This window comes from Podarcis vaucheri (genome assembly GCF_965113315.1).
Source record: "Podarcis vaucheri genome assembly, chromosome: 10".
NCBI classification, from domain to species: Eukaryota; Metazoa; Chordata; class Lepidosauria; order Squamata; family Lacertidae; genus Podarcis; species Podarcis vaucheri.
This window is the reverse complement of record NC_138748.1, coordinates 61,139,416-61,153,497: the sequence shown is the minus strand read 5'-3', so window position 1 is coordinate 61,153,497 and position 14,082 is coordinate 61,139,416. Positions and strand designations below refer to the sequence as shown.

Here is a 14,082-nt window from a genome sequence, read left to right as displayed (position 1 = left end):
GGACTGTGAGATCAGGAAAAGAACAGGAACAGGAAACTCTTTCTCCTATACAGTTGTACCTTGGATCTCAAACGCCTTGGCTCCCGAACAAATCGGCTCCCGAATGATCAAACCCCAGAAGTGAGTATTCCGGTTTTCGAAGGATTTTCGGAAGCCAAATGTTTGGTGCGGCTTCCGAAGCTTCCGAGTGGCTGTAGGAGCTTCCTGCAGCCAATCAGAAGCCGTGCTTTGGTTTCTGAACGTTTTGGAAGTCGAACGGACTTCTGAAACAGATTCCGTTCGACTTCCAAGGTACGACAGTATTGTGAACCGGGGGGGGGGGGGGCGTGTTTGCTGAGACAAAAGGAGATGTGATGTGTTATCAACTCCTGCCCATACAGATTCGAAATCTGCCATTTTGAAGGCAGGACATGCATCCTTGGTCCCAACTAGCTGGAAATTGGGGACATTCCCTATGTGCTAGAAATGCACAGCCTTCTTTGTTGTTGCTGATTTCCAATCTGAGTTGCTGTAGCGGATCCAACATCTAATGCCAAGTAAGGTAAAGGTAAAGGGACCCCTGACCGTTAGGTCTAGTCGTGGCTAACTCTGGGGTTGCGGTGCTCATCTCGCTCTATAGGCCAAGGGAAGCGGCGTACAGCTTCCGGGTCATGTGGCCAGCATGACTAAGCCACTTCTGGCGAACCAGAGCAGCGCATGGAAACGCTGTTTACCTTCCCGCAGGAGCGGTACCTATTTATCTACTTGCACTTTGATGTGCTTTCGAATGGCTAGGTTGGCAGGAGCTGGGACTGAGCAACAGGAGCTCACCCCATCATGGGGATTCGAACTGCTGACCTTCTGATCGGCAAGTCCTAGGCTCTGTGGTTTAACCCACAGTTTGGTATTAATGCCAGTTTGTGGGAAAATATCATCTGTTGGCACCTGAAGCTCACTCTCTACCCATCAAAGTGCTGGGACTTAAATGACAGTGTACTGTATTCATGTAACGTTTTGCCTGCTGTATCTGTAAGAGTCAGGGGTGGTCAAACACTTCTTTGTCTTACGGCCAAAACAATTGGGCGCCTCCAATTTCATTTCAGGCTGCAGTGAGTGGAAATGGGAATTTACATGAGATTTGAGCAGCATAACTTCTAACTGAATAAGGGAAATCACCTTTTGTTGATTCAAGTCCCAGAACCACATGATATTGTTCCTGGGGCACCATCCTTGCAAAACATTAGGATGATAAAACCTTTCCCCCAGCCAACTTGGATATACAAAGGTTGGAGCGCAAAGGACATACATGGAATCAAGTTTACCTTGGCATTGAACTTTGCTACAAAGTCAAAGTGCTTCTTCAGATCAGTGGCCAAGATTGCCTCAATGACAAGGAACCGAAAGTGCTTGAACTCCACATGATCGAGGTTGACTAAGAAGTTATATTCTGGTCTGGACATGAAGAGGTTCCACGCAGCTGCCGCATGATGGTTTTCCAAAACAGAACGGTCATTATACAGAACAGCCTAAACGGAGAGAAGGATAGACAGTTTGGCACAATTTATTTTATTTCTACTAGTCCCTGAGAGGCCACATATAGCACTGAGGGCCTATCCATGTTCTGGAGACTCTGCTTAGATCCCCTCCAGCTCCTGGTATTAAACTAGGCCTTGTGAAGGGACGTACCTCTTTCAACCTGAAGGATGGGATTGTACACTGCCAACCACCTCAGGGGCAAAGGGTCAGAGGCAAAGGAGAGGAAGTGGGTGGGGCAAAAAATGCAAACAATGTTAAAGATGTCTCTCTACACACTGTTTGATTTAGTCATGAGCAAGAGGGAACAAACACACATTCACACACAGACAATGGGTGTCCCCTTTGAAAATGCCCCTGATTGATTAGTGACGGGTCATTCCATATCAAGTGATAACTGAGGTATTTCAAAACAAAAAATACCAATCCCTTCAGAACTTCATGGGCTTTAATGCAGGGGTCGGCAAACTACAGCCCGCGGGCCAGATATGGCCTGAGGGGGTCGTTAAACCAGCCCCTGGCCCTTGCTACCAGCTCGGTCAGTCCCCGCGCAGAGCTAAACCGGTGCAGCAGTTTAGCTCTGTGTGGGGACTGACTTGCAGGGCACAGCCACAGCTTCCTACTGGCTGCAGGAAGGTCCTGCAGCTAATCGGAAGCCGCAGACACCTCCCCCTCCCCCGCCATGGCTCCAAAAGCCAGCGGGCAAAGAGCAGCGGGAGTGTGCGCATGCACACGGGTGCACGGGTGAGCACAGGCGATCTGGCGCACTGGCGGAAACGTTCGCCGACCCCTGCTTTAATGCAATATGGCACATGATGGACTTACTTTAAATTTTAAAGTTAAGTTACAAAATTTAAAAAAGTGATTTTAAAAAACATTATGGTTTTAAAAATTCCAAAAAAATACTGATTATTTCATATTACTAAGAGCTGCAAAATTTCATCTTGGGATCTCAATGAGATCACATTAAAAAAATTGTGCATGAATGTCTGCCTTACTGGGTTCCATTTAGGATAAATGGGTGTGGCAAAATATGAGAATAAACAAGAAATCAAGCAATAATATGTTACTTGAGGCATTTTTTTAAAAAAGTAATTCAATTAAAAAGTATCTGAGAAGGTTTTTCATTTAAAAATGTATCCTAAAGCGGAGTGTGTTGCATGATAGAACTGGTTTTGGCTTGTTTGAACCAGCACTGACTGGCTTTGACGTGTGTGGACAAGCTGTGGCTTGTTGTAGAGCTCAGAGCTGACTTGAGATTCACTCTTACGAGAATTCTGTCAAAGCGTCAATTCTATGGACCCAAGTCAGGGTCGATCTCAGCCATCCTTACCTGAGGAGCGCTGGTGGCAACCAAGAAGGCGTTGGTTCTCCCCGGGTGGTCGTAATCGTGCATGGCAGCAGCTACATAAAGGGCCATCAGTTCGAGGGCAGGGATGTTGCCCGCCAAGCATCCATGGCCATCGTCTGTTGGTGCGTATGTTTTCGACAAGACGTAGCCCAGGTGGCCGTGAGTGATCCCGCTATCTGAATCTGAGCAGAAAACCAGGACATTTGCTGAGTTTGTTGTGAAGAACAGGGACAACCGGGGTTCGGTTTTGTGCCCAGTTGCCACGCCTAACCTGGATCAGTTTTGTATCCATTGCTCATTTGTTCTTTAAAAAAAAATTCTATACTGCTGTATCCTAAAAATTATATATATATCACAGCTGCAAATCTACTACTTCAGTACCCACACCCAAAAAGCAGCACCAGCAACTGAGAACTCTGGGCACCTGCAAAGGCAGACATCGCTTGGGTCCACCCCCAGGGGAATAAATTGAGACTGGCCCATCACTCCTCTTCGATTTTTGAGGGCATAAGGGGTTGGTTGGGAGCATGAGAGGTTGGGCAGCTGAAAACCTTGGTTGGCACAGTTGGTGGTTATGTACTGGGTAAGCCTTAGTATTGGTTGGAAAGGAGGTTGTAGCCTCTGCCTGACCCTCCCTGGTTAAAGGACTCCATGAGGAGTTGCTTCTGTCCAAAGCCAGACAGAGGCTAGGGCCACAGAACTCCAATGGAAACCCCTTGGGGCGGGGTACCCCTATTTTATATAGGTCATAGCCCCGATACGGTGTGCTTTACCCTTAGCTACACCTCCAGCAGATGGGCTGGAGGTAGTTAAATGGCTTCACCCAATGCCTATGCCAAACCCTTCCCATCTGTAACCAATAAAGTTGTGGCCTATTTGAACCCAAAACTCGATCTGCTACTGTCTTGTCTGGTTATTCTGTTACACAGAGAGCAACAAGGGAGGCAGAACTAGTAGCCTCTGATCAACTTATCCTCTATGAGTTCAGGGATATTTTAAAAGATAATTTTATAAGTTGTGTGTCCTTGTTTCTCAATTTGATCCTACATGGTATTGTGGTGTTTTATGCATTGTTGTTATTTTTATTGATCATGGTTTAGTAATTCTCTATTGTAATTGTTAAGTGAAAACTGTTTAATTATTATTTGTTGATATTTAATTTTACCGTTTACCATCATATTCTAATGGATTATTGAAAATTGCTTTATTTGATGTAAGTTGTTTATTTGAAAGTCATGTTTTTATCATGACGTTTTTGTCAGATTGTCATTAGGCGTGCAATCTTTGCAGTCTTTTTTGTTGTTTCTTCAGCTTGCAAATCGCCTTGTGTATAGTAATACAGAAAGGCGATATACAAATTGAAAGTGAAATGAAAAATGAAATCTGTTTAGTTCTCTTTTAATGCCATCCAAGTTAGTGGCCATCACAAGCCTCTTCTATGTGCTTCTTCTACACGCAACTGGTAAACATGTCCAATTTCCTGCGGAAATAGACACTGGGCCAAGAAACCAGCTTAAGGGCTCCCCAAAATCGCATGCTAATAGAATTACCTGAATCGCTTGCTGACCCATGGTCATTAATCACAGTTGAGAGTCCTGGTATAGGCTGTGTTGAAAGGTACCAAACAGCGTGGAGAACATCAGTGGCATGGATCCTGTTGTGATCTGTTAAGACAAAGGCAGATTACTTCTGCTGGGGGGGTCAACAGCACCATCTGTTGGACAGACAGAATCAATTCCCTGCTCGCGGCTCAATTCTCTCGCAGGAACTAAGGTCAACTGCTGAGCTAAGGAAAAAGCTGAAGGGGGATAGGAATATTCATTTGCTATGATAAAATTGCAGGTGTTTCCAACCTTCTCAAAGTGAGTTTTTATATGAATGTGTGTGTGTGTGTGTGTGTCTGTCTGTCTATCTATCTATATCATACAGTATTATTTGCATTAAAGGTAAAGGTAAAGGTACCCCTGCCCGAACGGGCCAGTCTTGACAGACTCTGGGGTTTGTGCGCCCATCTCACATCTAGAGGCCGGGGGCCAGCGCTGTCCGGAGACACTTCCGGGTCACGTGGCCAGCGTGACAAGCTGCATCTGGCGAGCCAGCGCAGCACACGGAACGCCGTTTACCTTCCCGCTGGTAAGCGGTACCTATTTATCTACTTGCACCCGGGGGTGCTTTCGAACTGCTAGGTTGGCAGGCGCTGGGACCGAGCAGCGGGAGCGCACCCCGCCGCGGGGATTCGAACCGCCGACCTTTCGATCGGCAAGCCCTAGGCGCTGAGGCTTTAACCCACAGCGCCACCCGCGTCCCCAATGGATTTGTTAATCCATAACAAATTCAATATCTTTATAGGGGTTCTTCCGACCCCCGGACTTCCCCCCACTCCTCTCCCTGGTTTCCAATAATTGTCTCTTCTCTTTTCTGTGACTAAATACTTTTATCCAATCTATTAAACCTCCTTTTTCAATACCCTTTATCAAATTATATTACGTGCCAATCCAAACCTGCTAACGTTTTTCAATGTTAACAATGCTCCTTCATATATTCTATAAAGTTAATCCATTCATTTCTAAATTAATGTCCTCTTGGTGTCTAATCTTCCCTGTCTCAAAGTGAGTTATACATCACTGCTCATTTCAGTAATACATGAAAATATGGGAGAATCAAGTGGGCAGTGGTTAAGGGCAGGCAGAATGACATCTGCTATCAATTCTGATCTGTTTTGGTTTGTACTCTACTTCAGTATTGTCCACAAATGGGCTACCACACCATTAACCCTGATCCCCAATCATAAAGTGAAGTATCATTCGTTATTCTGTATAATTTAGAAAGCCTTGTGCATGAGAATGGGTGGTAGACCCCAGGTCTGAGGAACAGATGCATTATTTTAAACATGTCCTTTCCAATGAAAATGCACTGAAATTCATTACATATTTAATTTGGTTAGTTCTGGCCATAGTGGGTGGCGAGATGAATAATGCAGCAACAACAAGACAGAATGGAAATCGCTGCCACCTTCCATCTCTGCAAGTCCAGTGAACTCAATGGGACTTGCTTCTGAGTAGACATGTACACCGCACTGTGAAAGTTTAACAGTGTGCATTATGGATCTGGGGCTCTACGCAACACTGTTCAAAGCAGATTCACTGAAGTTAATGGGCACGACTAACAGGAATATCAGTGGGTCTACTCTAAGCAGGACTTAGCTGAGTTTTATAGGTTTCTGCGGCATTTTTATCGGACGTGCTCTGGATTCAAATTATTTAATTTTGGGGGGTTGTGCTGTGCCTTAGGCACTCTCAGCCTTGAAAGAAGGTTCATTATGGAAAAACAGGAATCAGCAAGTATCGCACTCTTGCTGTCATACTTGTTAGAATTCCTGCCCCATGATTGCAGTCATAGGATTGTTGTCTTTCACATGACATGATATGTTTTGACTCCACAGAGCGGGAAGTGACGGAGTCAGGATGTTTGTGTTACTGTGTTCCGTGAAGTGGGACTATTGTCCTTTGGTCTTTTTCTCTTTGCTGTCTGATGCTAGAGAGAGAAGGAGCAGTGCTCCGTGTGTGTTTATACATAAATAAAGTAGATTAGCCAAAATGCTGAGTTGCTGAGGTCTGTCACGCAAGGTGCGCAAACTCTGCGGATCCCTAAGTATGCTGGTGTCTGTTGGCATCGGTCGCTGTGATGTTCGGGCAGAAGAAAGCTTATGAAGTTCCCGAACGATAGACCAGGAGGGAGGGAACATGCCAGTCGGGCATGTGTCTCTGCCAGAGTCCTACTCGAGTGTAGGCTGAGCTCCTGACAATACTTACAAGGTATCTCTCGGTATCCACACTCCAAAGCATGGAAGTAGTTCATAAACTCTCTCATGGGAATTTTAAAGGTTTCAAATAGCCCCATATCCTCAAAGAGCCTGTAGGACACCTGGAAAAACAGAGCAGAAGTAACTGTAAAACACAGAGCTTGGCATGGAAGAATCCACACTGCTATACAACACACAATATGGCCTCCAACAACAACTCCAAAGGCCTCTGTGGAATAGAATCATAGAATCATAGAATCATAGAGTTGGAATAGACCACAAGGGCCATCGAGTCCAACCCCCTGCCAAGCAGGAAACACCATCAGAGCACTCCTGACATATGGTTGTCAAGCCTCTGCTTAAAGACCTCCAAAGAAGGAGACTCCACCACACTCCTTGGCAGCAAATTCCACTGTCAAACAGCTCTTACTGTCAGGAAGTTCTTCCTAATGTTTAGGTGGAATCTTCTTTCTTGTAGTTTGGATCCATTGCTCCGTGTCTGCTTCTCTGGAGCAGCAGAAAACAACCTTTCTCCCTCCTCTATGTGACATCCTTTTATATATTTGAACATGGCTATCCTATCACCCCTAAACCTCCTCTTCTCCAGGCTAAACATGCCCAGCTCCCTTAGCCGTTCCTCATAAGGCATCGTTTCCAGGCCTTTGACCATTTTAGTTGCCCTCCTCTGGACACGTTCCAGTTTGTCAGTGTCCTTCTTGAACTGTGGTGCCCAGAACTGGACACAGTACTCCAGGTGAGGTCTGACCAGAATACTTTCCATCATAGCCTGCAAGCCACTTCGTCTGTTTTGAACTCTAGCCATTTCAAGAGCTTCATTTTTAACCTCATCTCTACAATCTAACTCACAATCCTGTGAGGCAGGCGTGAGGAAGTTTTGACCCTCCAGATGCTGTTGGATTCCACCAGCCCCAGCTGGTAGGGCCAATGGCCCACCCACTCCGTCATCCTATTCTCACAATGGCCAAGCAGGACTCAAGCACAGGAGCCACCCTCCGCCTCCTGTGGCTTCCAGCAACTGGCATTCAGAAGCATTACTGCCTTCGTCCATGGAAGAAGAACATAGCTGTCATAGCTAGTACCCATTGATAAGCCTTCTCCTCCATAAATTTGTCCATTCCTCTTTTAAAGCCATCCAAGTCGGTGGCCATCACTGCCTCCCTGTACCCATATGATCCCAACAAGTTGAAGCAGCCATGACTTCGCCCAAAGAATTCTAGGTGTTGCACTATAGGGTGCTGAGAGTTCTTAGGAGACCGCTGTTCCCCACACAGAGCTACAATGGCACAGTTCCCTGTGAACTGTGATACATAAGTAGCAGACAAATGCAACATTCCTTGTTTTCCTAGAGGGGACATGCAAGGGGATGTTTGGGCCAGCCAGTCGAAAACTTCCTGTTTCCTCCTGGCTGGGACATACTCCCTTTGCATGTGACTAGAGGTGGACGTGACCTTACCTGTGCAGGTAACAAAAGCACAAAGCACGAAGCCACTCCCTCCCTCTTTTGGACTTCGTTGTTGGACCAGTAGCTTTTTAGCTAGAGATGCCCTGTTGGCTTTCAGCCAGCAGAGGACAAAGAGACTATCTCCTTATGGGATAGACTCACATGTATGTATCTGTAACTAAGTCTGCCTTCAGGGATCCATCTGTGAACTGATGGAGCTGTGAGTAAACTACTTTTATATATCTTAAATAAGATTGTGGCGTGTTTCTTCTTTTAAGAGGGAAATAAGGGATCTTACATGGGTGGCGCTGTGGGTTAAACCACAGAGCCTAGGGCTTGCTGATCAGAAGGTCGGCAGCTCAAATCCCCGCAATGGGGTGAGCTCCCGTTGCTCGGTCCCTGCTCCTGCCAACCTAGCAGTTCAAAAGCACATCAAAGTGAAAGTAGATAAATAGGTACCACTCCAGCGGGAAGGTAAACGGCGTTTCCGTGCGCTGCTCTGGTTCGCCAGAAGCAGCTTAGTCATGCTGGCCACATGACCCAGAATCTGTACGCCGGCTCCCTCGGCCAATAAAGCGAGATGAGCGCCGCAACCCCAGAGTCAGCCACAGCTGGACCTAATGGTCAGGGGTCCCTTTACCTTTACTAGGAAGCCATAGTGAGAAGCTTAAACAAGCTTGCAACCAGCTACCCACTGTGTGCTTAAAGGGGAATGCTAAAACTCTGCTCAATTATAGAACTTGCTAGCACAAGTTAGGAAGGATATTAAAAAACAATATATCTTCTCCTGCCTCCCTGAACATTCCCGCATGAACTGACTCTCCAACTTCCTGGATTGATGGTTGAACTACTCTGAGAAAGGAAAGGGATGGTCTCATAACAACTCTCGGGACCCTTAACAAACTTCTCTTTGGGGGAAGCTTTGGCGGTTTAAAGCAGGCTTCCTTAAACTCGGCCCTCCAGATGTTTTGAGACTACAATTCCCATCATCCCTGACTACTGGGCCCTACTAGCTAGGGATCATGGGAGTTGTAGGCCAAAAACATCTGGAGGGCCGAGTTTGAGGAAGCCTGGTTTAAAGTGTTTTAAATGCATGGTGCAGGTGGTGCCTTGGAGACACTTGCTTCCTCAGTGGCCATCTGTCGTGGATGCTTTAGCTGGATTCCTGTGTTTCAGGGGATTGGACTAGGTGTGACTGTGGCCTAGATGCCCCTTTGGCCTGGTCCTGCAGAGCTCCTATTGTGTTCTTATGTTTTGCTGCTATTGAACATAATAACGATCCATGAATAGCAACAAAAATAAGTACTGCAACGATAATGTGTTGAAATGAGTAGGGTTTCTGCTCTCACCATCACAGCTGCTCCCAGAACACTTTAATAGACCCTCTCACCAAATGACAGGAAGGCAACGCCTTCCAACACCTTCCTCAGTTGCTTAATTTTCTTTGTGCGCAAAGACATGGACGTTAATAGCTCTTATTTAGCAGGCCTGGTCGTGAAACACCTCCCAAATTCTCATTTGCAGCTATAACCTCCTGGAGCCGCATCCCAACAGGTTTTCCTAGAATCTGACCCCCTGCCCAATATATTGTTTTTCAGTACTTTGACTGAAGTAGCAAGGGGAAGGTAGCTTTAATTTTAAACCAGATCTGGTCTTTCTCTCCCTTAATTGCAGCCTTCAATTCCAGCTCCTCCTTTCCAAGCAAAACCTGATTTATCCTGACAGGGGTTGCCGTTAAGCAAACGGAAGCCATAAATTAAGGCATTACCCATCTACACAGCTTGCTACTGAACTGCAGTGCAGATTAGAAAGGGTTTGCTCTTCCATTCTGAGTCCAGAGTCTCCCCCCAACCCCTTTGCATGGATTATTGTCTGTTGCATTTTGTGATTTGCTGGTGCTGTGTTTGAGTGCTTTCTATTGCACCACAGATGGATGCTTTTAGCTTACTTCTAAAAAGAGAGAGAGAAATCTAGACCATTTTAGCATCCCTCTTAATGTACGTAGATGGCTTCTCAAATATTCTTCAAGGAGATCCATTGGTTCTACTTTCCAAAGGCATATGCTTCCCCCAGGGGGTGGGGGATATGTCAACTCTTCTTTATTCCATTTCATAAATTTCAGGCTATGTGGCACACATCGGTAATTCATTTCACTAATTTCTTTCTCCCTCTCACTAGGTTTAAATCAGGAAGGCAATGCAAATTGCAGAAAGCTAAGAATGAATCACTCCAAACCCCCGAGGTCCTTTGCTATGCACCATCACAAGGTGTTTAATTTTTTCTTGCATCAGGAAGCACAAATATTAATTTTCTAGGCTTTAAATAAACGGATGCATCCATTTCAAAAGCCTGGTCTGATCTCACACATTTGGGCCAAGTGCAGATATTATGCTTCCCAATCTCCAAATCATGGTTAGCACCTCACCCTTCCTCTGGCATGTGCATTCCATCTCCTTTCCTTCTTTTGGTACTCACCAAGGTTAATTTAGCATCTGCCCTGACACAGCTCCAAACCACAGTCTGTAAGCATGGTTAGTGAACTGGTTTTTGAGTAAACCATGGTTAGCACCAAGCAGAGAAGGTGCTGAACAAAGCTGGAAGTATGTGTTCCTCCAGATATCCCTGAATGCCAACTCCCATGAGAATCAGCCAGCATCAGGAATATTCTGGGATGACAGGAGTTGCAGTCCAGCAACATTTGAAGGGACATGGATTTCCTTCCATGGGGCAGGGTCTGCAAATTGGTCAGAAAATAGATGCAGTGCAAGAAATAATATCATGTGGTTTGCAATAAAGGAGAGGGGAATTACCCCCACTACTCTTCCTAAATAGCAACCATAGTTATAAAGACATTTGTCCTCCCCTTTCAGGATTTCAACTTGGTACAGTGGGACCTAATTCTCTTTGAGCAACAAGAATTCCCTAAACTCATGCAGGTGACTTTGTTGTGTGCATGGGAGCTCTGTGCATGTAAAGAGCTGTGGATCACAGTTCTTGTACTTCCCCCTAACCAGGAACACACTTTACCCAAAGTGAGGCCCCAGCCCAAGTCTGCAACGCACACTTCCTTACCTGACTGAGGATCCGACCACATTTCTTGCCTATCTTCTCTACCAAATCGAAGATTGGGAAATTCCAATTGTTTAGCTGCTCCATAAGAGGGTCCAAATTGTCCATTATTAGAGGCTCTGGGGCAAGAATAGGCTTGTCCTGTATCAAGAAACAACACATGCTTTGAGGGTTACCAAAACACTGCAAAAAACATGGGTTACTAAGCCCCTCTCTAAATATACACACTGTGCCATTATTACTGACGCATATCAATCCCAGGTTGGCTGGGATCAAGCGGGGGGGGGGACTTTTTGAACTGGCGGACCAGAACTTTATCCACCCATCGCCACAGGGGGCAAACTTTGACAGGTGGGCATGTTCCTTATGACGGGCAGGTTCCTTATGATGGAGTCAGCTGACTTGATAGCTAGACAGTGTTGCCCACTTGTCAAAGTTGACCCACAGAGGTTGGGGTCAAAGTTTGCTTCACCAGCATATTCCCTGGAGGGAAAGAGTTTCTCTACGACTGCGTGAGATTTTCAGGTGAGGAAGGGAGGAAGCCTGTAGCCTTCCACAAGCTGCTTGGCTGCAACTCCCATCAGCTGTCAGAAACGAGCCGGCAGTAAATCACACAAGTTAACTGCTTATTAGAAAAACAATCTGCACAGCAATGTCAGGCCTAATGACCACAGCAACTCTTGCAGAGACTAAAGTTCCTTCTTTTCCACAGCTGCCAAAATCCCCGCCTTTTGAAGCAATCTGAGACTATGCTGGTATGTTTGCCTTTGCTTCTCCCACTTCATGCCTCTTCTGGTCTTAGCAGACCAGGGCTGAAGGGGAGCTTGTTGCAGCAGAAAGGGGAGACCCCTGTGACTTTTCACCACCCTAACCCATAACCCATTCCTGCCTCTTTGCTCCTCTCCTCTCCTGCTTCTAAACTTCTCTCTGCCACAGACTCTCCCTTCTCACTAAACCCTGTTACTTCTTCTGTTTCTGACACCCCCTCCTCCCAGTCTTCTCCCTCTGAACACTCACTGTCATCCCACCACCAACCTCCTGGCTCTGAGCCTTGTTCCTTTGGGGGTTCTCCGGCCAGTGCCTCCCTGATAGTGCCTGCTGGGCAACTCCGTGCCGAACCAGTCCATGACATCAGTCACAGCCAGCATGGCTAAAGTCAAGGATGATGGGAGATGTAGTCCAGCAATATCTAGATGGGCACAGGTTTCCACTCTTGTGTAGATGCTTGCAACTGTATGCTTTCTGCAAACAGCTCTCCACCCGGGTTTACAGGGCTAACTGAGCTGGAAGTGAACGTTACCAGCTAGCATCTGGTGAGGGAAAGTTATTTGCTTTTTAAAAAAGACCTCAAACTGGCTTGGAGGGCTTGGAGGGTGGGCCCTTGGAAGTGAGGAATTCTCTTCAAATCTTCAGCTTGGACTCTTTTGTACCACCCCCTGGGGGGCTATTAGTTATGAGCCAAATGTGGATATTTAAGAGCTTAATTTAGGCCACATCTGCACCTTGTTGCACAATCATTCGCAGCAGCCCTGCTCCATTTCGCTCTCTATCGCCCAATGTTTTTCTTGGTTTGCGTGATACATTTGATTTTCACTTAATTTTTTTTTTATTTAATGGATTTTGCTGTTTTGGAGTTCTTCATCTGTGCCATCAAAAATAGAAAGCTGCATGGGAGTTCTCATCTCTTTAGAGGGTAGTTTGACTCTCTCTAGCTAAGTACAACGAGATATGGGATGGCGATAATAAGAGTTTATACACACCCGTAGGGGCGGCTTGCAACAGAACACTGCAGTGTGGGGAGTTTCTGTACAGGATTCCAGACTCCCTAGTCCTTTCCCCCTCTTCCCCATGGTTTTCCATCTCCCTACCACCACCCCTAACAAAATCAGCATTCCATGGCCACTGAACATAGTCTTTAACCGAGTGGGTTTTCTTTAGGGGAGGGACTCTCCCATGCTTAGCATTCCTCCACCCTAAATAATTTTTTGCACATCTACAAACTTTTGGATTTCCTTGAGTGTGCTGTTACCGCCCTCTTTTGCATAGGGCAACATAAGCAATGGCACTCACAGCCTGAATGCTGGAAATATAGGGGAAGATAGTAAGAAATAATAAGCACTCATGGAATAATGTTGAGCTTCAAGCTGCAATGGTTGCCAGTTTGTTTCGGGGCACAACTCAAGGTGCTTCTCTTAGTGTTTAAAGCCCTCAATGGCTCAGGCCCCAAACAAAGACTGCCTCCTTTCCTACAGACCCTTTTGGGTGCTGAGACTGAGAGAAGGGGCCCCCTTGGCAGTTTCTCCACTCTGTCAAGAGCTGGAGTCAGGAGTAAGCAATGAAGCATTTGGTGTCTGTGAAATTAACTCCTTATTCAAAGGAACCAAAAGAGTGCAGGCCTAGAAATCACAGCAACTCTTCCCGATGAGGCAGTTGTGAGCATGGATTGGCAGAAAAATTGACAAGAAAGTGCCCAGACCAGCCCTGAAAATATATACCAGTTGGTTCAGGCCACTGATTCATCTGGGGCTTGCCAATCAGAAGGTCGGTGGTTTGAATCCCCGCAAAGGTGTGAGCTCCTGCTGCTCTGTCCCAGCTCCTGCCAACCTAGTAGTTCGAAAGCACACCAGTGCAAGTAGATAAATAGGTACCGCTGTGTCGGGAAGGTAAACGGTGTTTCTGTGTGCTCTGGTTTCCGTCACAGTGTTCCATTGCAGCAGAAGCGGTTTAGTTATGCTGGCCAGATGACCCAGAAAGCTGTCTGTGGACAAATGCCGGCTCCCTTGGCTTAAAAGCAAGATGAGCGCCACAACCCCATAGTCACCTTTGACTGGACTTAACCGTCCAAGGGTCCTTTACCTTTAACTCTGACAGGTAGTGGCTCTCAGA

The 14,082-nt window shown here is 46.2% G+C and overlaps 1 protein-coding gene across 2 annotated transcripts in view; it reads right to left on the bottom strand.

Moving 5' to 3' along the window:
* PDE3A (phosphodiesterase 3A) overlaps positions 1-14,082 on the bottom strand; it is a 297,327-nt gene that overhangs the window by 10,464 nt on the left and 272,781 nt on the right. For both annotated transcript variants that reach the window (XM_082238786.1, XM_082238785.1), the window contains 5 exons: positions 11,200-11,337; positions 6,676-6,787; positions 4,414-4,527; positions 2,846-3,045; positions 1,302-1,505 (listed from right to left, as the gene is read on the bottom strand). In XM_082238786.1, coding sequence (XP_082094912.1) covers positions 1,302-1,505; positions 2,846-3,045; positions 4,414-4,527; positions 6,676-6,787; positions 11,200-11,337 — 768 coding nt within the window. The remainder of the gene's footprint in view (positions 1-1,301; positions 1,506-2,845; positions 3,046-4,413; positions 4,528-6,675; positions 6,788-11,199; positions 11,338-14,082) is intronic.